This window comes from Canis aureus, chromosome 3 (assembly GCF_053574225.1).
Source record: "Canis aureus isolate CA01 chromosome 3, VMU_Caureus_v.1.0, whole genome shotgun sequence".
Classification (NCBI taxonomy): Eukaryota; Metazoa; Chordata; class Mammalia; order Carnivora; family Canidae; genus Canis; species Canis aureus.
In genome coordinates this window covers 14263404-14282881 of record NC_135613.1, presented here as the reverse complement: position 1 = coordinate 14282881, position 19478 = coordinate 14263404, and the positions used below count along the sequence as shown (strand labels likewise).

Here is a 19478-nt window from a genome sequence, read left to right as displayed (position 1 = left end):
AAAGTCCTATTTGAGAAGAAACAGAGAAATCCTTACAAAGTCATGTAGTTTTTCCACATCCTTTCTCATGGAATTACATCTGCAGGGCAGCCTTCAAAAGGCTTATAGTTAAAAATCAAACGAGATAATTTATGAGAATAGGTTTTAAATTACATATCATTAGACAGACAGACGATGATAATGACAGACTGATACAGACTATATGACGTGGTGTCCACAAGGCGGCAGAAGCTGAGGTCTCCTGCTCATACCCCCATGCCCGCCTCGCCCTGCGCCCTAGCAACAATAATCTAGTGGCCATCCAAGGACAAAAGAACCTTTGTGGGAGCTCAGGGACCCAGTCCCAGGCCAAAGCAATTCTGCTCTCGGGTCTCACTGGAGTCCCACCCCGGGTCCTACAAGAGACACGCCTGACCGTACCCCTGAAGGCAGGCCCTCCAATTTCCATCAGGAAGAAGATCCTGCAACAGCTCTGGAAAGGGGCTCTGGCCCCTCCCAGCTGCTCCAGGAGCTGTTCTGCCCGCGTGGGGACTGGGCCAGCCCCTCACTGCCAGATCAGGAAGCAGTGGTTCAGGGGCCTGCTCCCCAGAGGTCAGCCCTCAAATCTCATGGTCTGACTGTGGATCTTGAAGGGGTCCTGCTCCCCCTTCTAAGCCCTCTCAGCTGCAGTATGGGAGCAGTCTCATACTCACAACTCCACAGGTAGGGCCTGCCTACTTTGACCCTACTGAACCCTCAGACGGACCCGTGACCCTAGCCCCTCCAGTCCTGGAGTCATCCTGCCCACCCAGAGGTCTGGCAGGAGACAAGTTCTTCCATGTCCTTGAAAGCAGGCCTGCAGACCTTGGTCCAAGCTGTGGACCCTGACGCAGCCATTTGAATCGGTTCCAGGCCCTCTCAGACACAGTCTGGGACCAATCCTGCCTGCCCAGGGACCTGTCCCTTGATGCTCCTTCAAATGCAGACAACAATGCAAGGTTATACAGACCACAAAAAGCCAGGCAGACATGATACCACCAAAGGACAGTAATAACTTCCAGCAACTGACCCCAAAGAAATGAAGATCTACAAATTACCTAACAAAGAGTTCAAAATAATTATCAGAAAGAAACTCAGTGAGATACAAGACAACACAGACTACTAAACAAAATCAGAAAAACAATGTAGGAATAAATGAGAAGTTTAACACTTCTGAGCAGCCTTATTGAGTTGCATCTCAGAATTTTCCACCCGGAGGACAAAGCAGGAGGATTTTATCCATCCTTTTTATTTTTTTATTTTTTTATTTTTTGTCCTCTATTGGTCAGGGTTAGCCTTCAAGGCAGGTACTACTCTCCATACTCCACCATCACAATTATGATGCCCCATGGATTCACTGGGAGCATCCAGAGAACCACGGGCAGGAAGCTTCAGTCAGTGGTACAATCCCACAGGTCATTACACCTGCTGGAAGCTGAACCTGCTCCTTACCTCACTGGCTAGAGAAAGGTGTCGCTGAAAGGATGTAAGTGTCACCCAAGAAGTGTCCAACAGATTACAGCACACTTTAATGACCACAGTTTCTAATACGAGTGTATACAAAAAAAAAAAAAAAAAAAGATGGTTTTCTACTCACACTTCTGCACTATCCTCTCCTAGGGAAGATGCTCAGGATGGTATCAGACTGGAAGGCTCCAGGCCTCTGCTTTCACTGTTTCTTTGGTTTTGCAATCCACCATGCTTGCAGAGCACAAGTGCCTTCCAGCTAAGAGGGTGCATTCTCATTCTGAAGTTCAGTCCCAGGCCCTCCACACATATATGCTAACATTTGTTTGGAGTATTTTGCATTTATATTCATTAGAGAGAGTGGCTTTTAATTTGCCTTTCTTGTTTGTCCTTGACAGGGTTTGGTATCAAGGTTATGCTGGCCTCACAGAATGAGTTGGGAAGTATTTTGACTTTTTTTTTCTGTCCTCTGGAAAAGAATGTGGAAGATTAGAGTTTTATCTTCCTTAAAAGTTTCTGGGAGAATTCACGTATGAAGGCATTTTAGCCTGGAGTTTTCTCTGTTGGAGCGTGTGAATTATGGATTCACTATCTTTAACAGACAGAGGGATATTTAAATTTTACACTTTATTTCCTGGGTACAACTTTTTTTAAGATGTGTTTTTTTAAATAATTTTTTAAATTCATTTAAATTTTCACCATTATTAGCAGAAAGTTTGTTGAAATATCCTCTTATTTTTGTCTTATTGATTGTATTGCATGTTTTCTATTTCACTAATTAATGTCCTTTTTTCCTTTCCTTTTCCTTTGTTTAATCTGTCACTTCTTAAGAATTTCTTGGGAAAGTGAAGAAGTAGGCAATGGATGGATCATTAATATTTAGCCCACCTTCTTTTGTAATATGTGCAAGGAAGCCTACCAGTTTGGACAAAGCCACATCAAAATTTTGACCTATGGTATTTGGTTATCATTGAATTAAAATATCCCCTAATTTCCATTGAGATTTCTTTTTGGAAAGTATATTAATTAAATTCCACACCCTTCTAGGTTTTTAAGTTTTTCCTAATTATTGATTTCTGCTTTATTCAACTATATCCAAGGGACTTATTCTGTAGGATTTAAATCTCCTTTGAGATTTGTTTAAACAATTTTTATGGCCCAGAATAAGCTTAAGTAAATATCCTAAGGTACACTGGATAAGAGTATGTATTCTTTAGTTGTTGGAGGCAGGGTTTCATACAACCTGCCCATTATATAAATATAAATTACATAGTTGACATATTTTGTCAAATTTGTTAACTTTGCTGTTAAAATCCTCTGTATTTTCACTGCTTTTTGCCTATTTCTTCAATAAGATACAGAGAGAGCACAGTTAAAAACCCCTTCACTCTGTTTTGAGTTTCAATTTGTATTGTCTGTTTCTCCTATTGTTTCTGTCCATTTTTCTTTATATATTTTGAAGCTCTGTTACTTGGAGCATAAAATGTCAGGCTCACTATATGTGATTTCCTTTCTCTCCAGGATCTTTGCCCCTGAAGGCCTATCTTGGGTTTTTATCCGATATCCTCAAGCAGTTAACACTTTCTGATGGTTTACTAGTTTATAGAAATGTAGCTATTACAGACTAAATGTGTCTCTCCAAAATTCATAGTTGAAGCCCTAACCCTCAATGTGATGATATTTGGTGCCTTTAAAAGTATTCAGGTTTAGAATAGGTCTTGAGAGTGGGACCCTCATGGTGGTATTAGTGCCCTTTTAAGAAGAAAAAGACGGAGAGATTGCACTCTCCAGATAAACACATTAAGGAAAGGTCACGTGAGCACACAGTAAGAAGGTGGCCGTCTACTAGCTAAGGCAGGCTCTTACCAGGAACTGAATCTGCCACCATCTTGATCTCACTTCCTAGTACCAGAATTGCAGGAAATAAATGTCTAGCACTGAAAACCTCCAGTCTATGGTATTTTGTTGCAGAAGCCCAAGCTGCCTAAGGCATTAACTAACTTTTCTAAATTGATCATACACTCAGCCACCTGGCCAGACTCAGTTCCTTTACCATGAGGTAGGACAACATCTTAGGTACAATGTGATCATCCCAAGTTTTCTTGGGAGACCAGTCTGTGTATGGGACTTGACTTGTGTTTGGTTTCCTCCCTTTCCTCACCCTGTTTTCTCCCTCAGTTCCTTTTACTATTTTCTCCTGGGAGCTATTCCCTAATAAACTACTGGCACCTCATCATTGCCCAGGGTGTGCTTCTGGGAGATTCCACCTAACACACCACATGATTTCTTAACTCACAGTTTTCTCTGTACCTACATGTTAAATTTTCCTACTCAGCACTGTGAAAAATATTATATATACATAAAGAAAGGTACATTATGTATTAATGATCATTTTAAATTTTATGAATGCATTTTAATTGACCAAATTTGAGCCACTATATCACAATTTCAGTAGGATCATATATGCAAGTTGAATTCTTAGATTTTATGGCAGCTTAAGACATTTCCTAAGCCAGGAGCATTCTATGTCTTCTCATTTGAGGGGACAGAGAAGAACAATCTGCCTTAACATATCCTACTTACTCTCTTATTGAAGGGCCTTCAATTTCACTTTCTCACATGCTTTGAAAAGATCTCCATTATCACAATGAGTCAGAAAGAAAAGATATCACCTATAGAATCATATGAATAAAAAGAGTGTATTGTCATAGAGTTTAGAGATCCTCAAATTCAACCCCTTTCTTTTATAGGAAAAGAGAACAAGAGATCATTTTATTTCCCCAAGGCAGCTCACAATTTAGTACTACAATCTAGTTTTTGTGTTGCCAAAACCAGATTTTTTTATCACTAAAAATTGCTTAGGAATGGCTACTTGGTATATTCACTTGGATTACATTATCAGATTGATCTGGAGCTGAAGGAAGTGTGCTACAGGGCAGACAAAGATAAGAAAAGGAAGATAGAAGACCATGATGCTAGCAGGAGAGATGAGAAAAGAATGGGACATATCCTTAGGGGCCCAGAAGGGAGGGCAACATGCAAAGTAAACAGAGAGTCAAACAGCCAGGTGGACAATCACCTCTGTTGTTAAGTCTAGTGAACGGTCAATAGAAGAGTATAAACAATTCCATATTAATCACAGAAATGACAGCAAACTCTCCTCTGCCTTAATGAACATAGGATATAGATATGGTGAGAAATAAGATGTAAATCTTGACTCATTTTTGTTCTATCTTCTCAAGGCCAGCATACAAAATATAATCTATAAGCACAGATGACATACCACAGATCATAAAATTGATCTAGAACTTCATTTTCCAAACCTTGATCAAAATGTTAATCTCTTTGGAAGTTCTTTTTTAACTTCATAATCCAATTCCCAATTGCTAAAAAAGTAAAATATTTTAAGTAAAACCATCAGATCATCCTAGTTCACAGACTTTGACTAAGGATATAGGAGAATGTTTTATCTTTACTTCAAGCTAATAATGAACATAAAAAATATAACTATAATTAATCATGAAGAAATCAGCTCTTACTACCAGTGTTGTATAGAAGCCTGAATTCCTGGAGATTCTTTTGTAATGTATACATTTGGTCCTGTGAGGTTTACTAAAATATGGTTAATTAGCAGGACACACTTTGAAACTGTTTACCTTTCTCTTGGGACCGTGCTTTTCTCATGGTCATACCGGAGCCAAGATCATTTTTAATAAAGCCAATACCATTTCAGTACTATCCCTATTCTTCAAATAGAAAATCAGGAAATTAAAGGGATATCTGTATGGTGCGGTTGGTTAAGCATCCAACTTTTGGTTTCGGCTCAGGTCCATCTCAACGTGGTAGGATCAAGCCCCATGTGGAGCCCTCAACAGGCTTCAAGCTTAGCCAGGAGTCTGCTTAAGATTCTCTCTCTTTCCCTCTGCCCCCCCGCCCCCCCCCCCATGCACACACATGTACTGTCTCTCAAATAAATAAATAAATCTTTAAAAGAAAGAAAATGATGAAATTAAAGCACAGTGTTTAAATATTTTTTCCATCCTTAAAAAGAGTAAGAGGTAGCAGTGATTTAAATCCAAGAATGAAGAATTGGTCTAATATGGAACTGTCTGCTTTCACCTAAAATTTTATGGTCCACTGAAAAGAGAGAGAGTATGAGAGAGAGTAGGTTAGCTAAGGTTCAAGTGTGTTGGGGATGCTTGTGTTCTGGGACTACAGGAGTAACTCTCAGGAATCTGACTATTCAGGGATTTAGCTGGGTTTAAGCACTCTCATCTCACGGTTAAGAACTGTACATCTCCTAATCCTGGAGATAAATTAGGGCAGGAGACAGAAAAACCAGGCAGAGCTGGTAAGAAGTCATGTACTCACAGCCTGAATCAGCAGGAAGGGGTATGCCCCTTGCAATTTAGATAATTATTCAGGTGCCAAGGGCATGTCAGTTTCCAGGTATAATGGGGAGGCAGGTGATACAGAAGCAAATAAACTGCTGGCATCTTTTGTTCTCTCACACAGACAAGAAAAGGCCATCCCCAATGCACCAAATTCGTATTCTCAGTCAGGAAGCTTGCCCACCCCATCTCTGGTCCTGGGGACCCCTCAGGTACACTCCTGACCCATACTCATTGTGCCAAAGAGGCTCCTCTTTCTAAAGAAGGGGAGTTTTTCCAGTGCTGTGCAACATTCATCTCTTACTCTTTCCCTCATAAAGAAAGTATTGGTTATTAAGTGCATTAATGTTATCATTTTTTAAATGTGATAATTATAAGAGATTTTATGCAATATGTTTAACAGCAGGAAACATTCACCTCATCTGTCCTCTTAAGCACTGACATGCATCATGTATACCTTGGGGATTTATCTTTTGGGTTTTAATTTAGGCATCATAGTTGTATGGGAACAAGCACAATGATTCAGGGCAGTAAAAATCATCAAATAATTCTGTATAGAATATCATAATTATTCTCATTAGAAGTACACCCGAAAATGGGAGTTCTCTCAGTCAATTAACCAAATATGCTAATTTCTCTACAGATAGATGTTTGATTTTAATAGCAAATGCTACAGGCACGGGGAAAACATTGCTCTGTAAGCATTTAGAATAGAAGGATTTAGCTGCAGTTAAAAAAACAGTGGGAAAATAGAGACAAACATTCTACTTTCTAGCAAAATAGGATATATTTTGATCTTACAGAATAGATGAGAGAAAACTTACAGTTTTTTTTCACTTACGGAAGCAATCTGCTATATAAATAGACACATGTACATATATATATATATATGTTTGCACTCATACATTTGAGTATTTTATTTTGCTAAAATAAAAAATATTTGTGTATAATAACTCTATTTATTCCTTTATTATTTTACGTGTACACACAAGTATATCAGTTTGCAATAACCCATTTCCTAGGTTTCCCAAGTACATGAAAATAAAACCTTTCATTTGGATTACATTGCAGCATGAACAACAGTTCTACATATGTGGCTTCCTTATATTCTGTCCTAAGAACACACTGGACTATCAAATGACGCACTAGAGCCTGTTTGAACTTGGCATAGACAACAGTAACTTTAGTTGCCCATCATAATTCAAACTACACTGAAACTGCAACAATATGGTATTATATAAAGGCAGAGAAAGACTGAATTCTTCTATGTAGCTAGTATTTGCAGTGATGGGTTTTTGTTGATCTATGTTGTTTACCATTACATTTGCACTACACTTCTCCGAACTATGACATCTTTCAGGTTCAAATTGAGAGGCATCCAGTACAAAAGTATGGAAAACAAGTCATTAACTCAAAGGCACTTGTCCTAGCTTCCCAGTGGCTACTACCACTAACTAAGCAGCTTAAAACAACAGAACTTATTCTCTCACAGTTTTGGAGGCTGGAAGTCCAAAATCAAAGTATCAGCAGGTCCATGTGCCTCCCTCTGGAGACTTTAGGGAAGACTCCTTCCCTGCCTCCTCCTAGACTCTGGCAGTTGCTAGTAATACAGACATTTCTTGGTTTATAGCCAGATCATTCCAATTTCTGCTTCCATTTCTACATCTTGCATTTCCACATGGCCTTCTTCTCTTGGTCTCTTCTGTCTCTGTGTGTCTCCAAATCTTACTCTCTTTGGAAGGCCTGATCTGGAGCTTGCCCTAAGCCAGTATGACCTCATTCCATATGACCTTAACTTGATCACACTGCAGAGACCTATGTCCTAATAGTGTCACATCCATAGGTATCAGGGTTAGAACTTGGATATATCCTTCTGGAGGACACAACTCAACCGACAACAGCACTCAAGTGACAAAATTAAATTAATATGCCTTAAAAAAATGTTCATTTTTCTTCCTCCCTCCTGGTAGACTCATTATGTTCAAAAGTATCTTTTCCTGGTCTCCTTCTCCCACCACGGGGCCTCATTATTTTCACAGTTAAAGTCATGGTTGCATTTATCTCACGGATGGAGAACTGCAGCTGGATAAGCTTGATTCTTTGTTTCTTGTTTGTCTGTTCTTTGGCTCTAAGTTTTCTAGATTCCACAGGAAAGAGGTCGCTCTATCTGTGTTTCTGGGATACTGAGACCTTTATTTGTTGATTTGGTTTATTTATACATCACCTCCTGACTTGATTAAACACCTTTCTACAGCCTGATCTAAATATACTACAAGGAAAGTTGATAGTAGAAATAATATATAGCCTTTAATAAATCACTCAAAATCTGACACTCCTTTGTAAACACTCAATGTAATTATGAGGAAAGAAAAAAGAAAAGCTAAATAAAAAAGAAAAAATGTAATCAAGTAGGTTGACAACCAGCAAAAGATAATTAAAATGATCCTGTTTTGTTTCTCCATTTCATTAACATGCAAATGAGATTCATGAAGTTTGATACTGTGGTTCACCAAGAGCCATAGAAATGAATTAAGAATGAAAATGAGTCTCACTGATGGAGACTTCTGATGAGTCTATAAATTAATGTAAAATATGATTTGATCCAATTAATAACATATACATTTTGGGTGATTTATTGAATCTCAGCAAATGAAATAAAGAAAAATAGTTAAATTAAATGTTCTATCCTTCCATAGGCCAGATCCTAGGAAAGCTCTTGTTACTCAAATAGAGCAGTGGTAGATGTAAAACCCTGACTTACTTTGAAAGGGAGGATAAGATGGAAATCTCATTGTAAGATCAGTGTTGGGATGTCAAGTATTCCTGTAGGAGCTGGACTGGTCAGCAGAGGGGCTAGAAGAGCTCACTTGCCTCTGGTCAGCAAAGAATTCAGAATTGCAAATAGGGAAAAAGAGTCCAGTGTGACAAATAACCCTCACTACAAGGCAAATAAAAGTAACAGATGAGCGCTAATCTACACAAATCCATTCAAGGCTCCTCAAATTCCTCATGCAATACAAGGACCTCTGTGCTTGCTCTGCCATTGATGCTTTCACGCTCAGAAACACATAAAAGTGACTGTCTCAAATAATAGGAGATAACATTTTAAAATACACTTAAATTTAAAATCATGCTAAAGTGATAGATATTTATCATGTGTACCAGATGGCAAAACACAGACACACACACACATATGATGTATTTGTTATGTCCAATGTTCATTGTGTTCAAGCATTATAACGGCACTGAGGATAACATCAAGGAGAAAAATGAGAAGAAGTGGCTGACATATGGCATGCGAGAAGGGGATAATAAATGAGCAAATCACGGTTTCAATAATATATGATGTCGGTGTCTATTTTCTCATGGTTGCTAAAAATGTTTTCTGTGTTAGGATTGCCAAGCCTCTTTCCATAGAATGTAAGTGCAGATGGCTTCTGCCTCAGCATATTATGGAAAGGGGCCACGGTGATGCTGTTTCTAAGCGCGCACAGTTTTGAAACTCTCTCTTACTTCAATAGCAAGTTGTCTTTTAATTATCTGCACTTTCCTTTAAACATATTCAAGCAATCAAACACAACCTACCTAAGAGATTGTCAACAATATGAACAGAGGATTCCTAAAGGAGCACGAAACTTATTAAGTTCCCTTTCCTCCACAGGAGAAAATCATGTCATCGACATTGAGAATTAAACAAACTGAGGGATTCTTATTTTTAAATAATTAACATGTTTGGAAATTACTTCTTGCAAGCTTCCTGTTTAACCTGAAGTAGAGGGTCAATTAAATTGTCCTGGCTACAGTATACAGAAGGACTATAGATTGTACTAGAAAGGTTTATTTTATAAAAGAAATATAAAGCTCACCATGCTGAAGGAATTTGGTGGTTTAGGTGTTGAAATGATGATACAGGATTTTAAAATGGGAAATGACCCTTTGCCATTCCAGAATCAGGCCTGCAGGTCATACAGTTCCCATGAGTTCCAGCCATTTGCTGACTGAAACACATACTTCCTTTTATAACATATCCCTTATAATGATTTTCTTACAAGAAAATGGAAAATTAATGAGATTCATCATGAACCAATCTGAAGGAAAAAAGCAGACTTACCATCTCTTCGATTTAGCCTTGCAAATCCAGCACCATGACTGCTAGAAAGTTCAGATGAACTGCTGAATGATGCCTGAGACAAGGTAGACACCAGAGGCTCATCACAATCATCTGCCAAAAGGGGAAATCCACATTCAGGTTAGTACAGTGCTAACAGCTTTCTTGGATTCAATAGATCAAACAAACAAAACAAAATACTAAGATCTCTACCAATATGCCCACTGCTTATACGCAATTTTCTATTAGAGGTCTAATAAGTTCAGTAAGAAAAGAAAAAGAACTTTAAAGACATGAGAATATGAAAATAGGGAAGAAAAATTTCACAGATATTATAAAATAATATAATATCTTGAGGTTGAAAAAAGGTTTACCTAAGCAAGAAACAAGAAATATTTTATCAGTATACCAAATTTATAAATAAATGCATATAAGGAAAGATGAACAAATTAAACTATATTAAAATTAAGAAATTATGGTTCCCAAAAGACACATAAAGAGAAACATTACCTGTGGGAAGTATGTGGAAAACAGCATATGATTAGTACTCCAAATTGAGAAAACCAAAATAAAATAAAGGAAAACAGGGGCAAAAAAAAAAAAAAAAAAAAAAAAAAAGGAAAACAGGGGCGCCTGGGGGCCTAAGTTGGTTGAGCATCTAAGTCTTGGTTTCAGCTCAGGTCATGATCTCATGGATCGTGAGATGGAGCCCTAGGTCAGGCTCCATGCTCAGTGGGGACTCTGCTTGAAGATTCTTTCCTTCTGCCCCTCCCCCAACTGACGTGTGTGCGTGTGCGCGCACACACTCTCTCTCTCTCACTAAAATAAATAAATATTTAAAAAAAAAATAAAGTAAAACAAAAACTACCTTTAAATCAGCTAGAAAACACACTTGGAAAAATGGCACATGGGAAGACCAGGGAGCTCACAGACTAAAATCTATATAAACTAATGCTCTAACTCGTCAGTTAAAAAAAATATATAAATCAAGACTACAATTAGATACTATTTTACAAACAGTATATTCAGAAGACTTTAGACTTCTGACAACACCAGATCATCTGGAGAACGTGGTCCAAAAGAAGCACCAATAGACTGGTAGTCGGAGTGTAAATTTGAGCACCTACTTTAAAAAGAAACAGTTTTTCATTAGCGTGTACATTTGAACTTTCCACACCCTGACATTCCTCCAATTCCATTTATATGTACGTCCTCCTGGGCAGAGTATCTCTAAGATGAACCACTGGTCTCAAGGAGTTTACCTTCTAACCCAAGGATGTGATATGAATACTAGTATTTTCTCTGTCTCATGAAAAGAGAAAAGTTGGGAAACACTGACCTAGAGAAACTCTTGCATTTGTGCACCAGGAGATGTGCAATTTCCAGCAATACTGCTCAGAATAGGAAAGAATTGTTGACAACCCAAACATCCAATGACCAAAGAACAGATCAATAAATTGTAGTACTCTTTACAATGCAGTAATACACAGCAGTACAAAGGAAATACACCAAGGCATACCAAAGAGAATGGCTGGATCTTAGACACAAAATTTGTAGTGAAAAAAATAAAATTGTAGAAGACCATAGAATATATATTTGATAATTTTGAGTATGTTAAAAATAAGCAAAGCTAGGCAATATGTTGCTTAAGAATATATGAGATTTTTAAAAAGCTATTTGAAAAAAGAAATGAAAAGCATAGAATTCAGGGGAGTCGTTACTTTGGGAGGAAGGCAATGTGTGTGTGTGTACAGTATGTATATATATGTCAACATACACATAAGAATATATGCGAAAGTATACATCTGTCTATCATCTATCCTTTTATGTGTATCACACATAAAGTTAAAAATAAGACACAAAGAGAGAGGGAAAGTAAAAGAATAATCTCATGGTGACTTTGATATCCAGACATGCTTATTTTATTCAGCTAGTTCTTCATTCCATACAATCTTTACATTTTTGTCTTTTATTTATATACATAATATGAATATTATATATAATAAATTTATTTAACTTAATTTAAATAAGCAATTTTATTTAAATAAGCAATTTTATTTAAATTAAATTAATCTAGGAATTATCTAGATTCATCTGAAATTTTATGAAGCTTACTCTGCCCAGTTTTTTTTTTTTTAAGTCATTAGTAGTTTCATTGTCTAAAGTGTAAGAGCTAAGTAAAAATTTACCAACTTAACAACACTGGCAGGCCTTTCAGAAGAATTTGCCTGAGATAGCATTTTACTTTTTAAGACTGTCTCATTTTCATTTAAAGTCCACTTTTTCTTCCTACACAACTTAAATTCTTTAGCTAACTCTTAAGACAGACTTGATAACTGGCCCACAGTTCCTGCATGTCTATTGATTGGCTTAAGTACTGTCACTGTCGATCTGGTGGTAAGTCAAGTATTAAGGAATGCAGACATAAAGGGACACACAATCCATGGAGTGACAAAGGAAGTTCTGATTATGCCTAATCATGAGCAACTACCAAAATGCTTCAGTATACTGTGGAAAGGACAATGTGTGCGTCTGCACATGGGTCTCCATGTGCAAGTCAGTGAATTATCTCTCTGGGGAAGGGGTGCATATGTAGGTGTGTTTACCAGAAGTACAGTCATTTTTGAATCATTATCAGTATTCAGGTGTAAGTGTGACAAAAAAAGAGTGTTTAACTGCAATTCACAATCAATTATGCAGATTCAAATCGATGTTTCAGATGTAAAATGCCTCTCCAGTGCAATCACTCTTGAGGGCATATATTTACTGCTTATTTGTTTTTGCCATTATAAATTGAGAATCAATACTGTTCTATTTTTAGCTTAAAGTGGGATTAAAATAAGGAAGGGGTGTTCATTTCATTTATGGGGAAAAGGACATGAGATATGGGAAATGGGCCAGGGAGGCTTCTGGTGCTTGGTAAAGTTCCAGTTGTTGACCTGAAGGGGATTACATGTTATTATGTATTATCATGAGGATATACATTTCACCATGATCTACTGTGTGTTTATTTAGCAATAAAATATTCTAAAGTTATTCTTACATTAATAACAACATTCAGTGAATACTCTGTGCTAAGAACATACAATCATTTCACATAGTTATTAATCTTTACCACTCTCTCTCCTCTTTGAGATACCAATATTACTGTTATTTTACAGATGAGGTAACTGAGATACAGACTTTGGTTAATTTGCTTGTCTTACTGTAGTGGAACCATGATATTCAAAGAGTGAATTGGGGTCTAGAATCTGGTATGTAAGAACATCATAAATACAATTACCATTTCTTTAGGTTTGGAGTACAGAAGATACCAGAATGACATAAATAAACTGTCTCTCAAGAAGTTGTATATTCTAATCCCAGATGTGCTAAGCAATTTATTACCCAAAAGCTATAAAATAGTAAATAAATTATAAAACTACTGGTCTTCAACAGTCTTGGACCAAGGGAGGGAGGTTTCAGGTAGTCTTATGAGTCTGGAGTAAAAGGAATATTTCCCTCTGGACCTTAATAAAATGGAATTCTGGGTTAAATAACAGCCTGCTATGAATTTAATTCCAGAAAAACAAGTTTTTTCTAATTGTACCAGTAAATGCAGTTAGATGCAGTTCTAGACTTGCAAAGCTGAGAACCACACTGGAGGTGATTTATCACCTCAGGGGACATTTAGTGACATCCAGAGACACTGGTCATCACAACTTGGGGAAATTCTAGAATCTGGTGGGTGAAGGCCAGGGATGCTCTTAAACATCCTGGTGCACAGGGAAGCCCTCCACAACAAAAAATTATCTAGTCCCAAATGTCAATAATGCACTATCTGAGAAGCTGAGAAACCCTATCCTAGACTCTGGTAAAAGCAACCCAGTGACCTATCTTCTCTGGACTAGTCTCTCATCTACAACTCTCAGCTTCCTCAAATTTTCATGATTAATAATTTATAGCTTCTCAGAGTGCAAATGATCATTGTTCAGAGTGCATAGATATTTAAGTATTTAAGTAAGGAGCTTTCAAATCTGAAATAATATAATATTTTGGTTCAAAACATAACTGTATTATTTTTAAATAAAATACTATCTCAGAGCATTACCATCCTGGTCCCTTCATCAGAGACATATATATGTACCTTTATTATTATACACATAATAGTACATATGTATTATAGTATACACATATCATACTTGCCTATGTACAAATGTGTACTTATGTATGTATACATGTATTAATAATATATAAATATACATATATGTACATACACATATTATAATGTATACTTGTACATATAAAATATGTATAAAAGCTGTATAAATGCTAATTTGGCTATCAAATTGTATATGATGGCATTCACTTACTGTAGCATCTTTATATAAATATATATAAATATATTTTATATGTAACATATACATAATGTGTTATTAATAAAAGGAAAACATATGCATATATATACACATAAATATGAATTCAGACAAACTAGAAATATACAAATATGTTATAGTTTATACATTATATGTACATATAAGTATAAATATACAAATTTGTGTGTAAATAATATTTTATAAATTTACATGTTATATATACATTAGTGCACATGTCTATGCTATATAATATGTACATACAATTATGTGCTATTATAAATATACACGCGTATTATATATAATGCATACAACACATGTGTTGGATATATAATGTGCACATTTGCATATGTGAATGTACAGCGTACAGATACTGGGCTTTCGCACCCACCCCTGCAAGTCTCCGGAGGTCTGCCCACCACAAAAGCTGTCAAGTGCTAACTGTGTAGTGGGGACGTGGGCGGCGTACCATCGGCCAGGGCAGCCCCTCCTGCCTCTGCGGGCAGACGAGCCGCACAGCCTGGGGCCCTTAGCTCACCTCACTTCCCTCCCAGGGCTGCAGCCAGCTCACCTCCGCTTCTGGCACATCATGTGGCATGTGTGCCGCTCGCCCCTCCTCTGTCCAGCTCTTGCTTTGTATTGGCGTGGAGGCCCCAGCTCCCCACTCCCCTCGCGCCGTCTTTTGACATTTCGAAGGAAGGGTTCTAAATTACAGGGGTAAGGATGCAACTGCTTCGCTGCTCTCCCCACTTAATAGGATAGGCCCGACCTGGCCCTCAGTGCCACTTCTGCACCCCTCACCACCTGCACATGCGACGGACTGTCTACCTCCCGCGAGAGAGCTCCGGCCTGCACCCACTTTCCTCCTCGGGGCTAGAGGGTGGGACGGGGGTCCTCACAGCTTCCCTCTAGGCTTCAGGCGGCCGCGGTGCACGCAGGGACTCAGCTCCCGCCCCACCCCGCCCCGCCCCGCCCCATCCCATCCCATCCCATCCCATCCCATCCCATCCCATCCCATCCCACCCAGCGCCACAGGTGAGGAGCCAGGAGCACTGCCCCAACTCCCTGCAGGAACCTGATGAGGGCTGAGCGCACAGCCTGACTTCTTTATTACCGGAGGGAAGGGGGGGGCACATCTAGGTCAAAGGGCCACAGGAGCTCATTAAGATTTCAGTCACTAATGAAACTTAAAAATACAGTCATTAAGGGGGGAGGCTTGTACCATTCAAAACGGTGGCAGGGGATGTTTGGTTCATTAATGTCTTTTTCTATTATAAGAAGAAATGGACATCACTCTTATTACTGTGTTTTCCCAAAATTATGTTACTTTTTATTCAACCTTTTTCATAATCATTTTAGAATTTCCACATTAGCCTCGATACACTTAGATATGTGAAACTAGAGTTTTTAATCTGTTTTTGTAAAATTCTATATACTGATTACATGAAGAAGACATTTTTAGTGAATTCTGCTAGAATATTCATATTAACTTAATTTATATTAAGACATCTGCATACACACGCACAAAGACACAAACCTACAGCCCTCAGGTCAATATCTCAGAAAAGTGACCATTTATTCTTCACATGAGAGAAAAACCACTGTCATTAAAAAGACAATGATAAATTAGATCTCTGGCAAACTATGTATATAAAAAACTCAATAGCCTCTTACAAATAAAGATGCAAGCTACAGTGAAAGTATTTTAATATAGCTCGATTGAAAGTAATTTAATTTTATTTTACAAAGGGCTTTAATGCATAATTCTCATAAGTAAGTAAAAGCCTTTCAGTTTTTAATAAAAGTAATTCAATTTTCTTAATCTCTGTGTAATACTACCTGTACTAAGATAATAGGTATATATTATTAGCTGCTTATGTTCTCAGTGCCTCACATGTATTAGATCCTGAAAAATAGCCTATATTACTTGATAGTATTAACTCCATTGGACAATTGAAGAGAAAGGTACACTATGGTTAAATAATTCACCTAAGGGTACAGAACTCCTATTCTGAGTAAGTACATTGTTGAAATAAGTATTAGTAATCTAAAATATACTTGACCAAAAACAGGGCTGATTTGCAGTAGCATTCAGCTAAGTTGTCACTGAGTAAAACAACCTTCTCTATTATTTGGAAGACCTGCCAAAATCACTTGCATGTCTGCTAATGAACCCATGTTTCCCAGAGAAATATTCATTGGAGAAGGATAGGATAGGACTGAATAGGATAGGATATGATGGGACAGGATAGGATAGATAGCAAACATACTTAATTTTTTTTTTTTAAGTAGGCTCCATGTTGGGCATGGAGCCCAAAGCAAGACTTGAACTCACACCCCTGAGATCAAGACCTGAGCTGAGATCAAGAATCAGAAGCTTAACTGACTGAACCACCTAGGCATCCCCATGCTTAAAATATTTTAAAATTCCCCATACAACAGGGGGTACAGGGAGTAAGATCTTTGACAGGGAGCTTTTGACACATTAGAATCTCAGTCTTTTCAGAAAAACCTAGTCCAAATACTCCATTGACAGAATCAGAATTAAGGAATGACCTTCCCTTCAAGAAATCAATTTCTTTGAACAAAATGTTTTATTCTAATCTACATTATTGAAATTGTCATTCAGTTAAAATCAGAAATCATCAACTAATTTAAGAAAATATGGAATTATCCTGACATATATCAAAAATATTGTGTACAAGCCAAGATCTCATCCAAAAAGTTAGGCAATGATATTTTTCTTTTATCATAAGCCCAGTCTGAGTTAGTTCAACAAATTGTTCAGGCCTAGTTTCAAGATTCCAGGAATAGTCCCATCCTCCTACCCTGACATGACACAGGATCCAGTCTGTCAAGCACCTCTGACTCTTACAAATGGGAAATGGCCAGATGATATACAAAGATAGAACTCTGACCCATAACTTGGAGCAAGTAGCCCAGGAAGCCGACCTACTATCTACAGTAATACACACCTAATCAATCACATAGGATGCCCTGCTTCTACTTAGCCTGCTTTCCACTTCCCCATGCCAGCAGCCTCCAAACTGAGCATACCTGAAGCCTCCCCCTTTTTTCCCCTTTAAAGATTTCCCTTCCCCCTTCCTGCCTTTGAGTCTCTGCCAAACACAAGTGATGATGGCTGACTCACTTGCTATAGTGAACTCTGAATCACTAGCCTTTGCCTTTTTAATGGTCTTTCTTTACTTCCGTGACACTGAATTTCTACCCATCTCTGCAGGCTCATCCCCACAGTTGTAATCATGCCAGGCATTCACTCAGCACATCAAGGAAAAGTCATAGAAGTCCATCCTAAGAACTTACAGGAGACCCAAATATGTTTGAAAAGCATCATCAACTTCCTGATAAAAAGTACACGGATCAGCTCCAGATGGTCTCTTCTGTGGAACATGCACCTTCAGTAATTCATCCTAGCTGCGTAGTAGAATCAATCACCTGGAGGAGATTTAAGACTTGCCTATGACTGTGCCCCATTCCAGGTCATTCTAACTTACTCCATCTGGGGTGTAGTTCAGCTGGGACCATGCTAGCTCAGAAACTAGTTAAGCACACTTGCAAACTAATTCCTATCCAATGGAGAGTTTTGTTCCTCTTGCAAATGTCTTCATGCTTTTACTACTATTTCATGAGGCTGCTTAAAGTTGAAAAATGGTTAGTGTTACACCCCACCCCGTTTCCCCTATGTAGCTATATCAACTGTATGTGGAAACGGCTTACTACACAAGTAACATTCTGGCAAGAAAAAAAAAAAGGAAAAGAATAAGTTTAAAGAAATACTGATACAAGTGGGCTTAAATAAAATATTTTTCAGAAGAGCAGGTGACAAAATATAGGCCAATCCTGATTTTATCTCTCATCATCATCCAAAATAATAAATTCAAAAAAATTATTATTTTTTTTTTTACTTATGAGAGACAGAGAGAGAGAGAGAGAGAGAGAGGCAGAGACACAGGCAAAGGGAGAAGCAGACTCCACGGAGGGAGCCCGACGTGGGACTCGATCCCAGGTCTCCAGGATCACACCCTGGGCTGAAGGCGGCGCTAAACCGCTGAGCCACCGGGGCTGCCCCAAAATAACATTTCAACTCAATTAAATGCCACTCACTATAGACCACTGCTAAATTCTTTAGCTTCTTTGAGTATTAAATTTGACCTCAGTATGAAAATTAACATTCACTTGAGGATACTAGCTTTAGATATAAGACAAACATAAGTTTCTAACTTAGTCAATCAATGGCTTAAACCTAAAAATAACATATTGCCACAATTTAAAACAAGCATTTATTGGTATTTTTTCTAGAACTGAATCCGATTCATGGGTGATTTTCTAGTGGTCGAGAATTTATTAATGCAGCAGCCTCTCGGTTTCTATGCATTGTCTCCTACGTAAGCCGTGTGTGAATTACATATATAATTGTTAATACTCTGTGATGTTAATGGGATAAGCTTTCACTTGGAGGCAAACACTGGCTTATGCCGCAAGTTAGAGCCTTGAATCGCTTTCCCAATTAATCTGCACAATTAATGGATTAATGGGAAAGCAGTTAAGTTTTAATGACAGCACAGCCAGAGGCTGATTGATTTTAGAGGTTTAATAGCAACTATTTAAAGTCCAGATTTTAGGACAAGGAGACCTGCAAATCCAACAAACAAAACCAACCAAAGGTGAAAGGGTAGAAATAATTACAAAGCAAAGAGAGTGCAGAGCTCTAAGAATCTGTGCTCATCACAGACTTTTCCTGACAAAATGGCCACATTTTTAAAGAGAAACTTTAAATGAGTATAAAACTCAAAATAATGCAAATAGATTGCAGAATGTAAGACGTAGATTAAGTTGACTTTAAATCTATGACAGAACAACTAAAGTCAAATGGTAATGAAGACATTTCTTTAAAAGAAAATAGGTTTAGGGGGATCCCTGGGTGGCTCAGTGGTTTAGCGCCTGCCTTTGGCTCAGGGCACGATCCTGAAGTCCCAGGATAAAGTCCCACATCGGGCTCCCTGCGTGGAGCCTGCTTCTCCCTCTGCCTGTGTCTCTGCCTCTCTCTCTCTCTCTCTCTGTCTCTCATGAATAAATAAAATCTTTTTTAAAAAAAAGAAAATAGATTTAAAAGTATATTAT

At 37.9% G+C, this 19478-nt stretch overlaps 1 protein-coding gene across 1 annotated transcript in view; it reads right to left on the bottom strand.

Annotated features, from left to right (window-relative positions):
• The window catches only part of CNTNAP4 (contactin associated protein family member 4), a 242322-nt gene that overhangs the window by 197789 nt on the left and 25055 nt on the right, over positions 1-19478 (bottom strand). The window contains exon 2 of the mRNA XM_077890879.1: positions 9988-10098. Within this exon, the coding sequence (XP_077747005.1) occupies positions 9988-10098 (111 nt within the window). The remainder of the gene's footprint in view (positions 1-9987; positions 10099-19478) is intronic.